We start from the raw sequence: 19,673 nt of genomic DNA on the forward strand, positions 1-19,673 counted from the left end.
TCCTGCATCAAATATCAAAACAAACAAATACTATTTTTAAATGGGCATGAATATTATATGTAATATTAAAACCACCAAAATTGAGGTTTATAATAAAACTAGATGGGACCCATATGGGACATAACAATATGCGGCATAAAAAGGCTTGAAATCGTATTTACTTGAATCAGACTTTGGTAATTGGTAAAATTGTATATTCACGTGAATAAGATACAAGGAATATATATACTAAAACAATGTTACACTTTGGTACCATATACTATAAAGACTAGTCTAATATTCCCCCGCAAGCTAAGGCCGGTGAGCGACCTGTAGCTTGTTCCTTAAATCTAGGAATCTTTGAGAAGACAGAGGCTTTGTAAAGATATCTGCGATCTGATCCTCTGTGGAAATAAACTGAACCGACAATCTCCCTTGAGCAACTTTTTCCCGAACAAAGTGGAAATCCACTTCAACATGCTTTGTTCGTGCATGGAATACTGGGTTTGCTGAAAGGTACGTTGCTCCTAGATTATCGCACCATAGTGTGGGGACTTTCTTCATGGGAACTCGGAGTTCATTTAATAATGTTTGTAACCATGTGAGTTCAGCAACCGTGTCAGCCAATGCTTTGTATTCCGACTCCGTTGAGGACCGAGAGATAGTTTTCTGCTTGCGTGCAGACCAAGAAATGAGATTTGACCCTATGTATATAGCATATCCCCCCGTGGAACGACGGTCATCCGGGCAACCAGCCCAGTCAGCATCAGAGAAGGCACTGAGGTTATTGAAGGCGGAGTCGGTGTAAGCATGAAGAGTAGTCCCGGAGTGGTGTTGTATTAGGAGACCATGTGTCGATGTTCCTTTCAAGTAGCGCAATATCCGCTTAACGGTGGACCAATGATTTACCGTAGGCGAATGCATAAATTGACACACTTTGTTGACAGCATACGTGATGTCAGGTCGAGATAAAGTGACATACTGGAGAGCACCAACAATTTGCCGATATTTTACCGGATCATCAAGCGGAGGGCTATCACCAAGGGCAAGATTTGCATTGGTGGCAATCGGTGTAGGCATAGGGTTGGATTTTGATAGATTAGCACGCTCGAGTAACTCCAAAATATATTTTTGCTGGGAGAGAAGAATATCATCTCCTCGTGGAATAATTTCAATCCCCAGAAAATAAGAGAGTCTGCCCATATCTTGGATTGCAAAAGAGCGACTAAGACTGTGGACCACATGATTGATCGCCTTTGGATTATTGCCTGTCAAAATAATGTCATCAACGTAGACAAGCATATAGAGTAGTGTGCCAGCCTTAGAGTAGATAAAGAGCGAAGGGTCAGTTTTGGAACCCTTGAAACCGAGATCCTGTAAGGAACCTGAGAGACGGTGAAACCATGCCCGGGGAGCCTGTTTTAACCCATATAATGACTTATGTAAAAGACACACATGATCCTGTTTGTGTGGATCAACAAAGCCCGGTGGCTGCTTTAAGTACACGGTCTCGCGTAAGTCGCCATGCAAAAAGGCATTTTGGACATCAAGTTGGCGCAACTGCCAATTCTGGGCGACGGCTAAGGAGAGAACAAGACGAATGGTTGTAGACTTCACAACAGGACTAAAAGTCTCATGATAGTCAACCCCCGGTTGTTGGCGAAAGCCTTTAGCCACTAATCGGGCTTTATAACGTTTGATAGCCCCTCGTTGATCACGCTTTAGCTTATAGACCCACTTGCAATCAACCACATTGGTATTCGGGACACGTGGTACTAAAGACCATGTGCCATTTCTTAAGAGTGCCGAGTACTCGTCAGCCATGGCTTGACGCCATTCGGGATGGCTGTTAGCAACAGTAAAGGAGGTGGGTTTGGTAGGAGAGACGGTGGGATGGGCGTGAAAGGAGGTGGCAGCGTATTTGGGATTTGCTTTAGGAGTCGGTCTTAAGTTTGGTGGACGGGTACGAGGTGGTGGGTTGGATGTGGGTGGTATGATTGGTGGTGTCGGTGTGGCAGAATCAGAAGGACCGGAAGACGGTTAAGTATGGGTATACCGGTCATAGGCGGAAGGGGTGAAGGTAGTGGGTTGGTGTGTTGTTGGTCGACGGGAGTATGTTTGGGTCGGTAAAGGAGACGATTGCGTAGAGGGTGATGGTTGTGGTGGGTCGGTTTGAGGTAGGGGTGGGGTTTCCTGGATGGGATGGAGCGGAGTGGAAGATAACGGGTCTAAGTTGGCAACTGGTTGTGAAGCGGGATAGGAGGAGTAATATGGTTCGGTGGAGGGTGAAATACTTGGAGGAGTGGTAGAGATGGTAAAGGGAAATGATTGTTCATTGAATCGAACGTGACGGGCAATATAGATGCGATCGGTTTGTGGATCAAAGCATCGATAGCCATGATGGGAGGTACTATAACCGAGAAACACACACGATGTTGAGCGGAAGTCCATTTTATGTTTGTTGTAAGGACGTAGGTGGGGAAAACATTGACACCCAAACACTCGTAGAAAAGAGTAATCAGGATGACGACCGAAAACAAGTTCAAAAGGGGAGGTGTTGGAGTTTGTCCGTGAGGGCATACGATTTATCAGGTAAGTGGCGGTGTCAAAAGCAAAATGCCAAAACCGTTGTGGAACGTTGGATTTGGCTAATAAGGTAAGGCCGGTTTCGACTACATGGCGGTGGCGACGTTCAACAAAGCCATTTTGTTCACTTGTATATGGACAAGAGAGGCGATGTATAATGCCGAGAGTGGAAAAGAATGAGGAGAGGTTTCGAAATTCACTCCCCCAGTCGGTTTGGACAGATTTAAGTTTGGTGGTAAATTGGCGTTCAACAGTAAGGAGGAACTGCTTGAAGGTTGAGAAAACATCAGATTTTTGTTTCAAAGGAAATATCCACATGAATCTAGTAAAATGATCTACACACAATAGAAAATAATGGTGACCACCGAACGATGTAACCGGAACGGGGCCCCAAACATCACAAAAGACAAGATCCAAAACATGAGCAGTTTTAATATTAGACGGTAATAAATGAAGTTTTGAAGACTTGCCAATAGAGCATGAATCACAAGAAATACTAGAACAATTGTTTGACAAAGGTAAACGAAACTTAGAAAACATAGACTGCAAGAGTTGTGGATGCGGATGACCCAATCTGTGATGCCATGTAGTTGAAGAAGCACGCGCAGAGAAGGATACTTTAGATTGAACTCTTGGAAGATTGAAGGAATATAGACCCCCGTTATTTGGACCCATGTGGAGGATATTGTGTGTAGACGTGTCCTTCACAGTGAAAAAGGTAGAATGAAATTCAAAATAAACATTATTGTCGTGACAAAACTGTTGAACAGAAAGGAGATTTTTTGTAATGGCTGGAACATGTAGAATGTGTTTAAGGTTGAATGTTTTGTTAGGTGAATAAAAGCGGGAAGATCCAATGTGTAAAATGGGTAAACCCTTACCGTCACCAACATGAAGATTATCCTCGCCATAGTAGGCTTCAGAGGTGTCAAAACTAGAGAGGTGTGATGCAACATGGTGACTTGACCCTGTATCTGGAAGCCACGTGCTTGAAGATTGGGAGCGGGAATCAGCAAAGTTGGCAGATGGTGCTTGTCTCGATCGGAAAGTACTGGGATCACGGTTTGGGCATTGGGATGGTACATGCCCTATACCACACCTGTTACAAGTGCCATACACAGTATTTTGATTAGATGCCCAACTAAACTGATTACGAGTACCTCCGCCTTGATTACGGTTGTTGTAGTTCCCACGTCCTCGGTTGTTGGTGGAGTTGCCTGACCGATTGTTTTGAGTCCGGTCACGGTTGTTCTGAGATCGATTTGTATAGTGTGCTTGGGGCTGTTGGGAACCAATTGGTTGCAACTGAAAGCCTAACTGAGCAGCAAGTTGCTGGATGGCTTGAACTGCATCTGTAGAGACCTGTGATGGGCCGGTTGTGGTTACCGGTTTGCGAATGGATGCTGCTGCAGTAAAGGCTTGCGCAGGGTTAACCTCAATGGAGTTTTTCGAGATCATATAGTCATGATCTAGCAGTAGAGCGTGAAGGTCAACAAAGGCAATGGGTACTTGACGGGCAAGAATGGTTGATTTGAAACCATTGTATTCTTCACGGAGACCGGATAGGACAAGCATGACCACGTCTTTCTCTTTCATGGGTTCGCCTATATTGGCTAAGGCATCCGAGTATTCTTGAGCTCTAGTAAGGTAGGCTGATGATGACTCATCAGGCTTCATCTGTATCTTCAGTAGCTGAGTCTTCAATGTGTATTCCCTTGAAGCAGTGTGCGGAGCATAAGCACGTTCCAAAGCCAACCATAATTCCCGAGAAGTTACTCCTTGAACATGTTGAAAAGCACTTTCAGAAATCGTGGACAGAACTATCATCCTGACGTGAGCATCATTCGATACCCATGTTGTATACTCCGGGTTGACTTGTGTGGTAGCAGTCGGCTCCTTGTCTTTATCAGAGGAAGATCCAGCCAATAAGACAGTAGATGAAGGACAAGAAACAGTACCGTCAATGTAACCAAATAGATTGTTTGTTATGAGAAAGGGTTGAATCATTGTTTTCCAAAACCCATAATTTGTCGAGGATAATTTAAAACCAAACTTATGTGAGTTGTGAACAGCTTTGTCGGCTTGGGTAAAATCTACGATGGTTGACATCTTTATCTTGTATTGATTTTATGAACAGGTAGAGGAAGAAGACAATGGTGATCAGCGACTTCTGGAAGGAGAATGACGGTTGCAGCAGCAAATTAGGTTTAGGGTGAATTAGCTCTGATACCAAATCAGACTTTGGTAATTGGTAAAATTGTATATTCACGTGAATAAGATACAAGGAATATATATACTAAAACAATGTTACACTTTGGTACCATATACTATAAAGACTAGTCTAATAACTTGGGACAATATCTAAATATTGTACTTAAAATGGTTCTTGAGAACTTTAGCAGCAAAATTGTAGTACTTTTGTATATCGAATTCTATAGCAACACCAACAAATGATATAAATTATTAAATGTTACAAAAATTCAAACTTTAAAATTGAACAGTAGACAATTTAGCTAATTGTGATACATACCAACAAATTATGGCAAAAAAAACTTCAAATCCAAATTGCATGTAAAAGAAAGTGGATCGAATGCTAACAAATAATACAGATTATTAAATTTTACAAAAAATCAAACATCAATATTGAACACAGAATGAATACATAATGGTGATACCCACTTACAAAAAATAAAATAAAATAATCAAGTTGCTTAAATGCCAACGAAACTAGTGATTGGGGTTGTGATGAAGGAAAATAAAGAAATATATATGAGAATGTACTAGCAACGGAGACAACACCTTGCAATAATGAAGTAGATGAAGTTTTTAATTAGTTTCTTCAAAATGTCAAAAAGTATTAGAGAAATTAGAGTCGGAGAGAAAAAAGGAATCGTATCAATAGAATTTGAGATCTTGTATCAGATAAACATGGAAAAAATTTAGAATAATTCAAGTAATTAGAAAAAAAAATGAACATATAGATGATTTTCTACAAAACGATGGCGTTTCAAATGGTTCTAAACCCAATCTTAGTAACCCAACAACCAATGTTTTAAAAACCAGTTTGAACCGGCCGGTCGAACCGGTTGGACCGGGAACCGGGAGAGAAAGCGGTTCAACTATCACCGGTTTTACATTGATTTTTGAACCGGATTGAACCGGCTGGTTTTTAGAAAAACCCGGTTGAACCGGTTAAACCTAATAAAACCACATAAAAAATAACCATTTACATAACAAACTTTAGTGATTTTTTTCAAATCTATTAAGTTTTCTTTGAATAAAAATATATAGTAAATTTTATAAAAAGTTTTGATGTGTTTGTATTCATATAAAACTATATGTTGTTTTGGTATTATATTTTATTTTCTTTTTGACGTGTATGTATTGATGTAAAACACTAAAACTTATGATTATGTGTTATTTTAATGTATTTGGATTTATCTACAACTTATTTTTATATGTATTTTTAATGTTTGAACTTGTAAAATCAAATACATAATTTATATATGTATGTGTAGGAAAATAGAAAAAAACATGAAAAATATAGAAACCGGTTCACCCGGTGGTCGAACCGGTTGAACTGGAAACCGGTCACCATACCGATTCAACTAATAAACCGGTTTTTAAAAAATTGCCAACAACCACATATTCACTTTTCTCATGTTGTAATTGCTATTTTTCCTATTAGAGATACAAACTTTCCCCTAAATTGCATCATAGTTTACATGAGATAACCCATTTGATTAATGAAATTTTAAAATTTTAAACTTATTTACCTTTAAATTTTCTATATATGAGGATTAAAAAGTGTGACAATTGAGTGAATTGAACATAAACCTATCATATATCTTGTTCGGTATAAATGGAAGAATAATTTTATGAACTTTTAGAAAATAAAAAAGAAATTCAACAGACAATTACACATTTTTACCTAAGAATATGAGTTGAGTAAAATACTAAAATTTAACACATTTAATTTAAAATAAAAAATAAAACAAACATTGACATTTTCATGACAAATAAATAATAATATTTACCTTTCAAACTTCTCCATAGAATTGTAAAATGACCTAAAATATAATTTTCTAACAAAAACAACTTTGAATAAACTATAAAGCGCGATCAAGAAGTTAAATGCATAAAAGAGCAACCTACATTTTTTAGCTTTACCTTTTCCACTTTATAGCAATATACTTTAAAGCACCAAAAAAAAAGTGCATAAAATAGCAACCTACTATTAAACAAAAAACTAGATGAATAGAAACCTACTTTTAAAAGAAACAACCCATCAACCAATACCATATGAAATAACCCTCATTTTATTGCAACCTAATTTTAAAAATAATGTCACACTAGACATGCAAACTCTTAATGATTTAGGCAATGCATTTTGCTTTTTCATTAAAAAATCAATTTTTATTTTTGTTTAATTCCGAAAAAAAAGGGATTGATATCAAGCAAATGAAATAGTCATTTTACACACAATATAACCATATAATATTCGAGGTTTTTTTTTTTTTTTTTTTTTTTTTTTTTTTTTTTTTGTGAAATAATTATTTTTAGAAGCCAAAGAAAAGAAACATACATACTAGGCCGGTTATGACACCTGATTATCAAAATTTATGATTTGATTAAAAAAAAAAAAAGATAGGGTATATTTTTGTCATTTTAGTCTTTCACCGAAGTTGATATGAAAGTATCTATATGTACAATTATACAACTAGAAGTAGAGCTAATTATACAACCAAACTAACAAGAAAAAGGAAAGAATAACTAACACTAAACTACACTACCAAAGATTTGCATTAAAAAAAGGACATTATCTCTCATCTTCTACCTCAGCTTATCTAGTTCACCGGCCGTTAAGATTTGCATATTGTTCAAACATGGCAGTCCCAGAATGATCCTCAATCACCTGAACTTCCGCCGGATTCTGACTCGCCTGAGCAGATGTCATAACCGGCCTATTATCAACCGCCGGAGCAAGCGGTGCAGCATTCGCTAACGCCGATCCACCACCACTACTTCCGCCGCCTTCCTCCGCTTTCCCCTGGTCCTGTAATTGCAACGCGTACTCCAAGTTCCACAAAACATCTCCCATGGTCGGCCGGTCAACACCGTATTCCGCCAAACACTTCTCCGCCGCCTCTGCAAACTTGTTCATCGACTCCGGGTTGATCTTTCCGACCAAATTAGGGTCGATTATTTTGTCCAGTAAACCCTTTCGTTTCCATTGCATCGCCCATTCTGCTAAGTTGACTTGTTCTCTGGGTAAAGACGGGTCGATGGCGGATCGGGCACATAAAACTTCCAGCAACACCACCCCAAACGAATACACATCGGATTTATCTGTTAATTGTTGTTTACGAAAGTATTCCGGATCTAAATACCCGAAGCTTCCTTTCACGGCGGTGCTCACATGGGCTTCACCCATTCCGACGTCTTTCGAAAGCCCAAAATCCGCCATTTTTGCAGTGAAGTTTTCGTCTAGAAGAATGTTGGTGGTTTTCACATCACGGTGGATGATGGCGGTGGCCGATCCTGTGTGGAGGTAGTGCAACCCACGCGCCGCCCCGATGCAAATTTCCAATCTTTGCTTCCATGAAACCACCGGCAATCCTTTCCCGTATAAATGGTCTCTGAGAGGGCCGTGTTCCATGAACTCGTAGACTAGAATCATCTCGGCGTTCTCGTCACAGTACCCGATCAACGATACCAGGTGGCGGTGGCGGAGTTTGGATAGCATCTGGAGCTCAGTTTGGAACTCGTTGATGCCTTGTTCTGATTGTGGGTTTCCACGTTTCACGGCGACTTTTGTTCCATCTTCGAGTATTCCAAGGTAGACGTTTCCAAAACCTCCGATTCCGATCACTGAATTGGAATCCCAATTCTTTGTAGCGTCTTGTAATTCGGCAAACGAAAGGTATCGGCCTAGCCCCTGTGTTGAGGAATAGAACGCGCTTTTCTTCGAGCCCAATGAGTTTTTGCTCGACGACAGAAAACTGGCGTCGCCGGCGTGAACGGGAAGCAACCACGACGAGAAACTATTCTTCTTCTGCCAATCTTGAGGTCTCTTTTGCCATTTCACAGCCATAGCACCTAACCCGGCGAACGCTCCAAACATCATCGCGAAACCAACCGCCGCCACCGTACCCCGCCCTGGTCCGGTGGCCGACCTCCCGTCAGCGCCAAACTCCCCGTCTAAACTGTTCACCGAATTGTTGATTCGCAAGATTTCGAGACCGTTTAGGATCGCGTTTTTGGTTCCCATTGGTTCGTTCAACGGACCAACTTGAATGAAGAACGGATTTGAAACCATAGGCGGCTCCACAAACACGTCATGGTAGTAAGCTACCGCTAAGCCGTTGGTTATCGACGACAGATCGAGGGCTGAGACTGCGATTTTCCCGCCAACATACACATTGAAGTACAATTCGTTTAGCGTTTTGCTGACAATGTCAGCAAAATGCAGACGAATGAGATACGGATAGGATTTATCGAGATCGAATTGCCAAGTGACATTGAAATTAGGGGCGATTGTGTTCGAAGTCCCCATTTCCATGGCGGATGCGTACACTGTAGGCGGTGCAATCAACGGCGAACCGCCTTCAAGATAGGTAACAACGTTCGGTGCTAACGATATGTTTTTCGCCGCTGACGGAGGTTTAAGGAACTTTTCATCGGAATTCCACGTTCGCCCTAGGGTATCATTTCCCGGAGTGATGGTAGGCCCACCGACATTGAGCCGATAGATTTTCCGATATGAGTATCTCGTCATTCCGTGGATTTTTTTCCCGACAGGGAAGAGAGCGTCGCTGGTGTCGGTAATCACCATATCCGGGGCGGAAACCACCTCTATCGCGTTAACAAACGCCGGGGATTCCTTTTTCCCACAGAATCTAAGATCGATACGCTCTGATGTCACATTCATGAGGTATTCATGCATTTCCAATTCTTTCGGAGTATATCTATGGAGGAGAACCAAAGCGTCCGCCGCGACCACCGTAAACTTCGTTTCCTGCAATTTAAACTCGTTATTCGTCCCGATTATCGGGAAGAAATGCAGTCTCACCCAATGCCAACCGGTTTTCGTGACACGAAATGAATACGTGGCTTCGGCATCGAAAACCTTGGCGGATTTGTAAATCGGGAGAGGCACATCGGCGGATTGATCAGCCACAGAGATTTCACGGCCTTTGTATTGCAAATATTGCGATGAAGTTGAATCGGAGGAGAATATGCGTCTGTCGGGGAGGGTGGTCTGGGAGGAGGAACCGCAGTCTATGAGGTAGTTATCGGGAGGTGTAAATGAATCGGATTTAGCCGGAGCGGTTGCAATGAAGGCGGAGACGGTGGTGATTGTGCCAGAGAAGAGAAGAAAGAGAAGGATCGACATGAATGTTCATCTTTCCATTTGTGGGGAAGACGATGGAAAGAGAAAGATGTTATATTCCGCAAATTCTGTACGAAGCAAAAGGATAGAAAACGTGTGGGTTATTTTTAAATTTACCAACTGCTTTCCAAATATACAAATAAATTACATTTGACGGTGACTTGATTTAAATTTACAGAAATATTCCCTGTAGTTTGTTAAATTTATATTTTTGGTCCCTTATTAAAAACAGTGTATAGTTTATACCCCTGTCGCTTTTGAAAATTACACCAATGGTCTCATGGTAAAAGACCTTGGTCCATATAAAAATTTATAGTTTTGGTCCTTGGTTGAAAGCAATTGACAATTTATACCAACTTGGCTTTTGAAAATTACACCAATGGTCCCATGGTAAACACCTTGGTCGACTAAATTACTCTTTTTATTATTTTCATTTTCTTTTACCAATTTATAACTTTTAAGAATATAAAATAAATTACGAGCAACCTCCAGTAACCCTATTCGGATGTTCAAAGCCGAATATCCAAATTTCGGATAGTGAATTTTTAATAATTGAATTCGAATCCGAAATTTTGGATACGGATTCGGATATTGAAAACGGATATCAGAAATTTTTACTTCATATAATTTTTAAATAATAAATATAATCTACAACAAAGTAAAATCAAACTTAATTTACTATTTAAAATAAAAATAAAACTAATAATATAATATCCATTAGTCATTTAACATACTTAATTATAACATCCAAGCCAATGATTGTTGATTTGAATTCATACCATCAGTGCATGAGTTTTTTATAATAATAAATAACTATGAATAATTTAACAGAATGAAGCTTGGAAAGAATGGGGTAAAAAATTCTCTTATAATTTTGTATAATTTGCATTATGTTTATATAAAAAAGAATATCATGAAAAATCAAACCAATTTGACTATATAGAAGTCATCCAACAATAAAGGATCAACTAAATTTCAAGATCTCTAATCCTAAGTTTAAATACAAAACAAAACTATTTTTATTAATAGTAAAATACATGTTAGATATCGGATATCTGACATATCTGAATTTTCTGAAAATCAATATCTGTATTCGAATCGAATACCCAGATATCCGAATTTTTGAATATCTGAATTTTTAGATCGGATTTTCGGAGAAAATATCGGATATTTTTAACACCCCGGTCCCCCGCTGTAACACCCCTCTCATGGGACTGTTTGAATAACATTTAATAAAATCTTTCAAATCAATTTCAGAGTTTAAGTTTGCAAAAAAACAATCCCAAAGTTTATTTCAAATATTTTACAAAGTTCAAACGTGGATAACGGTCTCAATTAAAAATTTCCAAAACATTTAGTGGTTAAATACAACATATCATGCGAGAGTGATACAACAAATCAAAACAAAGGTTTAAGAAGATATTACAAACCAAAACTCTTCTAAATATCCAAATCTTATGAGTCTTCTAAGCTTCTGACTACCATCTGCAACAATTTATCAACAAATAGGTTAGGCTATGAGAAACCAAGTTAGTACAATCTCAAGGTTAGACATTATGGACGATGTATGAATAAACATTGTGGTTCATAGACAAATATACAAACCCATACATTCTCAAACCAAAAAAAAAAACAATATCAAAAGTTAGCCTGGGGGTAAAATAATACATATGTCAAAGTACATTGTCAACTGTTACAAAACTCATATAAACTTCACGAATGAATGAACAATATGAGGTAGATGTACCTCTAATAAAATTTTCTCAATAATCAAAATCCAAACATGATCATATAGATCCAAATAATACCCATACGAGTCATAAAACACTTAGAACGATAATCTGATCAATAAATAAGTGTTCAAAACTTGATATATATATATATATATATATATATATATATATATATATATATATAAAATAAAGAAGAAACAGTCCAAATGGATAATGCAATGCATCCAACTATCCCGACCCATGTCAATCTCAAAGTCCAACTCACAACATTCATTGAATGCAAAGAACTCATAACAGACAACCAACTTGTGTACTTGCCCCTAAGAGAACAACATAGATCTGATGCGCAGGGACAAGGTTTGAGAACTCAAACCTTGAGTGAATGCTTAAGATCAATGATTGCTTGCTAATAAATGTTCAAGTCTAGCCTGGAAAGACCAGTCAAGTCTTTGATAATGTATTCAACAAATGATCAAGCATTAAATGAAGAATGAGAATAAAAGATCAAAGTAAAGCTAATAAATGAAGAACAAGAAGAATGCTTGAAAGAAGTTTGAAATAACTTAGTAAATGCCAAAAGTTGAGTGAATGATCCGCATATGACTTTTCATTAAAAGCTCCTATAAATAGGAGTGAAGGTTACAGCGAATTAACTAGAAGGCTTACATAGGACTGGACAATAGAAATGTTTCTGACATTCTGATTGTCTAATATTACAAAAGACTAAGTACTATGAAACGTCACATCAATACAAAGACAAAATTCATAAATGCATAAAGACAAAATATTGTGACTCCGAATCAACATCCATTTCGGACTTGAAGGTTATTCCGGAATGCCTTTATGTCCCTATCTTCTTCTAGTCTGGTCCGGATAGATTCGGGACTTCTCTCGACTTCAGAACATACATACTTTGGAATGAGTACTTAGGATTGCTAGATGTTCACTTTCAAGTTCCAACAATCTCCCCCTAAGTGAACTTAGCAATCCAGGCAAACTTAGATCGTTTTTTCCTTGATGAAGGTGTAGGCTCTGAACAACCATTCTTGGACTTCAATGTACCACGCCAATTGACTTACAATCTTTTCCTGGACCTGTTCCAGAGCATCAGACTTGGACACCCGGTATATGTACTTTTTCAGAGCTTTAGTCAGAACTAGATGTTTGTCAAGGACTCGGAAACAGTCCTTGATTGTCTTGCTTGTTGTGTAGAAAAACCCTATAACCTGTTCTTCGAGTGGACCATCGGCAAGGAGTTCAACTTCTGGAAGAACAAAGTTGATTTTAGCAATAAATTACTCAGTTCCGTATAGGTGTGCAAGCTCATAATCGCGTCGACAAAATTCCGCAACATAATCTTTCAGGAAGCTCAGAGTAGCATGGTAAGCTCCCATATTGATGTCATCTTTTTGATTTTCTCTGAAGTAGGTAGCTAAAGTGAGGATGTCATTAGGATTCATGGAGGGAAAGTCAGCATCAGTAACAATCTGGGGTGTTGGTTTGTTCCGGAGGATGTAAAAGCAAAATAGTGGACAGTTGAGTTCAAATTTCACAAAAATTTTCCTTCCAGAGCCTTTGACTTGGGTGATTCTCTTTCTCGTCCACATTTCCTTGAGGGGTTATGCGTGCTTGGAGTAGAAAGTTTCAAGTCTTTCTCGTTACTTCCGGATCGTCACCGGGATGAAGAGGGGCAAACTTAATGTAGTATTTACTGTAGGGAGAGAGAGAGAGAGAGAGAGGAAGATCAAGCTATTTGAAGTCGTTGGAGGGAAGATCGTAATACATGAAAGGGATGATTTCATGATCGCGGAGGATGCCTTCACGACAAAGAGGAGATATCCCACGCATCGGATCAGGATTATCCTTTAGAGCTTGGATCCGGATGCTTTCCTCTAGTGCCCGTCAATTTGTTATTGAGACCATCCATGAATTTTCTTCGGAGGAGGTCCGGAATGGAAAGCTTGTTGTTCAGCAGTCATGCGCTTCTTCCATTTGTCTTTCTTTAGAGCAGATATAACAAACTACATGTTTTCATCGATCGTAAATTTCGGAGTGGGATTTGGAAGAGGTTCTTCCGGAATTTCATCACGGATCCGGAGAGGAGAGCCCTGGTCGATCGGAGTAATCTCTGGGTCCGAAATGGGGGGCTGCATGGAAGGAGTGGCTCGGAAGGCTTGAGCAGTTAAAATAGATTTTGCTTTTGCCATTTGAATGCCCATCTGGAGAGCATCAAGAAGAGAGGATGGCCAAGAAGCATCGGACCAGATCCTCCTTTGCTCTTCTACCATTTCCTTCGGAAGGGTCAACTTAGGAGCTTGAAGACCAATAACTCCCTTAGGAGCTTCCTCTGGAATATATTCATCTTCATCTTCACTTCCTTCTTCTTCATTGCTTTTGGAAGGAGAGATGGAAAGGGCTTTTAATTCATCATCGTCCGAGTCATTTTCATCTCTGAGAGTGAACTCAGAGATAGGTTTCCATGGTTGACTCGATCCTTCTCCCCCTCTTGCGTCGGTGATTCTCCGAACCAGTGCAAGCATAAGTGAATCCTTCAAGCCATCAAAATTTTCAAACACCTTTTGGAGTCCGGTGTTGAGTTGGCGAGTGAGAACATCGTAGGCTTCAGATGTGGGAGCTTGAGCTGCAAGATGATCAAATAGATGGCTAAGGACAACTAACATCTCATCAAACTTTCGGTTCAGAACATCAACAAAGTTCCATGTGGATCGAAGTAGTTTGATGAGGACTTGTTGAATTATCAAGTTCATTTCATCCTTTTTCTTAATCTGCTTCTCTAACCTCTGAATTTGCTTTTCATGATGAACATGTGTGTAACAATGAGTTCGTTTGTAGCAGACACCAAGTCATCATGGACTTTTAGCATTGTGGTGATTGTATCCAGGTAATGTTCGACTGAGGCATCATACTTGGCTTTAACTTCCTCCATTGAAAGCTTGAGCCAGAGAGAAATTAATTGATCTAGTTGGGCTTCTCTTTCCACAGCAGATGGTTCGTACTGTTGGGACATAAACTGAAGGATGGCATCGAGCTTGGAATCAAGTTTGGAAACCTTCTGATCCATTTTAGTGTTAATCTTAGTTACAGAGGTTTCAACTGAGAAAACCTCATTCATGGTATCCAACACATTGGTTTGCATCTCAAGGAGAGAAAAGGGATTGATGTAGTTACCAGCGGAAGATCCGATATCAGAATTGGAGTGAGGAGATTTTGCTTGATGAGAAGAGGGATCAATGGATGGACCAGGCTTTGTTGCAACATCATCTTCCTGGATTTTGATGTTGGAGTTTGAACCACCATCTAGAGTGGTTGAGGAGGAGGATCCGAAGTCATAGGTAGACTTGGATGCGGATGCCTTTGATTGAAAACAGATTGAAGTCATGAAATTTGTGTCCGGAACAGTTTTTGCTTCATCATCCAGCATGACTTCTTCGGAGAGATCTCCACCCGGATTGGTTTGGAAGATGTCTTGGTGAGTGGTAACAGGTGGTAGTTCAGAAGTAAGTTCATTGTCTGCATCGGCGTCAATAGGAGGAACATAAGGCATATTGCTTTGGATGGCCCAGTTCCTCATGGAGATAAGAGTGAACTCCACTTGAACTCTAGTGAGATCCGAATGCTTTGATGCGGCCCTGTTAACAAAATCTTCCCATTTGGGATCATTAACACTTGGTCATCCTATACAGATTCCAGGTATCAGACCAGTTGAGGCATCAGAAGTCGGAGGGATAGCTCCAACTTCGGAATGCTTGGGGTCCGGAACGGGCGTTCCGGAGTGTGTGTGTAGAAGAAATAATGGTATTATCGAAAAAGACTTGTGGGTTTGTTTTAGGGGGCTAGGAACTATGGTTAACACCGGTATCGCCTTTTTGGGAAGGTGAGGGTGGATTATGAGCAAACTCCCCGTAATAGTGTGCATGTGATTTTGAAACATCGAGGGGTACCTCGGACGAGTGGGCAGGTGGGGTGGGCGGACGGCCAGAATATGCCAGAATGTCATGGGTTCCTTCCTGTTTAGAGGAGGAACTGACTTTGGTTTTCTTTTTATGCTTTGGTTTTGTGGGCGAAGTCTTTCGTTTGGCAGACTTTTTCACTTTGGCTCCGGACTTAGAAGGAACGGCCTCTTCCGAGATAGGTTCAACAAAGACTGTCGCAGGTTGTGTTGGGTCAAACACAATCGAAGTCTCCATATGAAATTGTAAATAAGTGGAATCAGAAGGAATAAGGGTCAACATGTGGTCTGGAAGTCGTCTGACTGGACCAAAAGAAGATTGGTCTGGAATGCAATAAGACATAACAACTTTAAAAGTGACACATACCTCCAGAGGGATGGTGTTAACCAGAATTGGTTTATGAAGTTCGTTGAAGACTTGTTGGAGTGTTAGTCCCCAGAACCTAGGGCTCGAAATCTCGTTCTCCTTTCTTTTGATGGCAAATTTGAAAAAATCTTGCCATAGAACTTCTAGAAGATCCACTGCATTGTTGCATCCGGAGTAGATGTTGTAGATGATGTTGAGCTAGTCTTTGCTTAGCGTATCGATTCCTCCATGCTTTCCAGACAGCCCTCTGATGATGAAGTGCATTAGCACAGTCCAGAGTCCGGAGACGGCTGATTTCCTAAAATCTTTTTCCTTGAAGTCTTGGTTGTACCCGATGTAGGTCAAAAACGTCTGAAACTCTTCAATCGTTGGTTCTTGGACCTTGAAACCCCTAGGGTTTGCTTTCACACCGATCGCCATAAGGAAGGTCGACTTGTAGATTGGAACAGTTTTGTCACCGATAATTGTAGTCTCTAGTGCACCGTCTTCGAGTTTAATACTTGCGAAGGCACAATGAGGATGGTGAAGTGGTAATGGAGGTTTAGGGGTTTTAGTGAGGGGAATGGAGATTGGGTGATTTGAGATAAAATCTATCATTACCCTGATGGATTCATCGTAATCCATGGGATTTAGGGAAAAGAGTTGAGTGATGTCTCTCAGAAACGGTTCTGTAGCGGCAGATGATGATGAACCCTTGGAACCTTTGGTAGTTTTCTTTCTTGCAATGGATTTCTTTGGGGTTGAGGCAGTTTGAGTAGGTTTTTCTGGAGACGCCATTGTTGCAGGAGATGAGTGCTTGAAGAACACGAAGAACAGTTAGAGAATTTGTAAGTTTGGGGATTTTGAAAGCGTAAAGAGGTAAAAGGGTGTTTGAATAGGTATTTATATGTAAGGGAAATGGGTCAGGTTAAAAAGGTAATGATGAGGGTCCAGATACAAAATGGGTTGCATTAAATGACTATCTGCTTTTGTGGGTTGAGGTGACATTGGACACGAAAGGTTGGGTTGTTTGTAACTTGAAATGGAAACCCTAAACGGCGACTCAATGGTTACTTTAAAGAGATGTCGTGTCACGAAATTCGAGGAGGATAGGATAAGGATCTTCTAAAAGTAATCGTTGCCACTGTTTCACCTTAAAAACCTTTGGTATTCTGGATGATTGATTACAGACTGATTAAGGTCCGGAAGGTAAAGTGGCGAGTTCTGAAATACCGTCTTTTGAGAGAAATACGGAATAGGAATTAATTCGGAGTGAGTTTGAAGTTTAGGTTCCAGAGCAGAAGGTCCGAAGTGAATTTTTTTATTGAAGATCTGACGATTCCGGAGTGAAAAACTTTTAGGTTCCGGAGCAGAAGAAAATTGATGATGATTCCGGAACATTATTCCAAAATGATGATTTTTAAGTTCGAAAAAAAATGGTTTTGAAGCAATTTCAGAAAAAGACTTAAGAAACATTCCGGAACAAGGGTTGAGAAAACTTTCGGAGTCAATTTTGAGAAATTATGAAGTACATAGAGTAATACCTTTCCGGAGTGGAATTCCAGGATGCCACCATGAAGTGAATTGCGAGATGTAGATCAGGATGGCTATGTGGACTTGTCACAATAAATGCTTAGGATGAACTGAACAACTTATAAATTCAAGAGGTAATTAGAAATAAAGACAAGTAAAATGATCTTGTGTACTTCAAAAGAATGTAGTTTAGAGATAAAAAAAAATTCAAGATCAGAGCCAATTTTCTTTCAAGTACTTCCATCAAAGAGAACATGTCTCTTGAAAGAACTGAGGATCTGGAATCATCATACCCATTTTGTTCAGAAAACCATTGAATTTGGTTTCGTCTAATGTCTTAGTAAAGACATCATCAATCTCATCGTCAGATGGAACAAAAATAAGTTCAATGTTACCGTTTAAAATATGATCTTTAATGAAATGGTACCTTATGTCAATGTGCTTCGTCATGGAGTGTTGAATTGGATTGTGAGAAATTGCAATAGCACTTTGAGAGCCACAATAGATAGGAATGCGTTGAAATCGGTAACCATAATCCAAGAGTTGAAATTTCATCCATAGAACTTGGGAGGTACAGCTGGCAACAGCAATGTATTCAGCCTCGGCTGTAGAAATAGCAATGCAGTTTTGTTTCTTGGATGACCAACTGACCAATCATCCACCTAGGAATTGACATCCACCTAATGTGCTTTTCCTATCCAGTTGTAGTCCACCATAGTTTGGATCTGAGGAAGCTTGGAGTAGGAATCTCTCATTTGTTGGGTACCAGATTCCGAGGTTCTTAGTACCTTTAAGATATCAGAAAATTTACTTAACAGCCAAAAGATGAGACATTTTCGGGGTTGACTTGAAATCTGGCATACAAGCATGTAGGAAACATGATGTCCGAACGACTATCTGTGAGATAGAGCAGAGATCCAATCATTCCGCAGTACTTCTTTTCATCAACTGAAACACCTGAAGGGTCGGCACAGATCTTGTGTCCGAAGCCCATTGGTACTTTGGATGAGGCATAGGTGTCCGCTGAGTATTTCTTGAGGAGTTCAAAAATGTACTTCTCTTGATGAATGAAGATGCCTATGTTAGTCTGTTTAACTTGGAGGCCAAGAAAGAAGCTTAACTCCCGATTCATGCTCATTTGGAATCGATTGATCATTAGTTTAGCAAAGTCAGCAACCATAGATGAATCCGTAGATCCAAAAATGATGTCGTCCACATAAATTTGTACCAACATGAGATGCTTTCCATTTGATCTTCGGAACAGAGTAGGATCTAGAATTCCTCTTTGGAAACCGTAGCGCTTGAGAAAATCAATGAGGATCTCGTACCACGCCGAGGACCCTGTTTGAGTCCGTATACAGCCTTCCAGAGTTTGTAACAGTAGTTCGGAAAGGAGAGATTAACAAAACCGGGGGCTGTTGAAGGTATACTTCAATGTCAAGTTCACCATTTAGAAAAGCACTTTTGACGTCCATTTGGTAAACTTTGAAGCCTTTATGAGTAGCATAAGAAAGGAATATTCTGATAGCTTCAAGTCGTGCAACAGGAGAAAAGGTCTCATTGTAGTCAAGCCCTTCAATTTGAGTAAAACCTTTAGCCACCAGTCTTGCTTTATTTTGGATAATAACTCCTGCATCATCTAGCTTGTTGCGAAATACCCATCTTGTACCAACAATGGGATGGTTTGGAGGAGGAGCTACAAGAGTCCATACTTCATTTCGGTCAAATTCTGCCAGTTCTTCTTGCATGGCTGTAGTCCAGTCAGCATGCTCTAATGCTTCCTTGATGGATTTGGGTTCAACCATGGATATGAATGCTGAGAAATGACATTCATTTTGGATACTTATAGCAGAACGAGTCTGTACACCAGCATTGGAGTTTCCAATCACTTGGTTCAAAGGACGATCTTTGGTCCAGTCATGTAATCTTGGATGTTCTTGAGCAGCAGACGGTCCGATATCAACAATAGGATTGAGTTTCTCCCCCTGAATGGTTTGAACTTGAGGATGATACTCCCCCTGAACTTCAGAAGCGGAGAGGTTGACATCATCATCAGAAGGGAACTCAAATAAATTTTCATTGTCATCAATGTCGATCGGATTGGAGTCATCGAAATCAGCAGCTGCATCTTGG

The 19,673-nt window shown here is 39.8% G+C and overlaps 1 protein-coding gene across 1 annotated transcript; it reads right to left on the reverse strand.

Moving 5' to 3' along the window:
• Positions 1-7,221: 7,221 nt before the first annotated feature.
• On the reverse strand, positions 7,222-10,076 carry LOC145014701 (Malectin/receptor-like protein kinase family protein). The gene has a single exon (XM_078973133.1). It carries the CDS (start codon positions 9,959-9,961, stop codon positions 7,418-7,420), a length of 2,544 nt encoding a protein of 847 aa, XP_078829259.1. The 5' UTR covers positions 9,962-10,076; the 3' UTR covers positions 7,222-7,417.
• Positions 10,077-19,673: the final 9,597 nt, after the last annotated feature.

The sequence above is a fragment of the Lactuca saligna genome, chromosome 9 (assembly GCF_052625555.1).
Source record: "Lactuca saligna cultivar CGN05327 chromosome 9, ASM5262555v1, whole genome shotgun sequence".
Taxonomy (NCBI): Eukaryota; Viridiplantae; Streptophyta; class Magnoliopsida; order Asterales; family Asteraceae; genus Lactuca; species Lactuca saligna.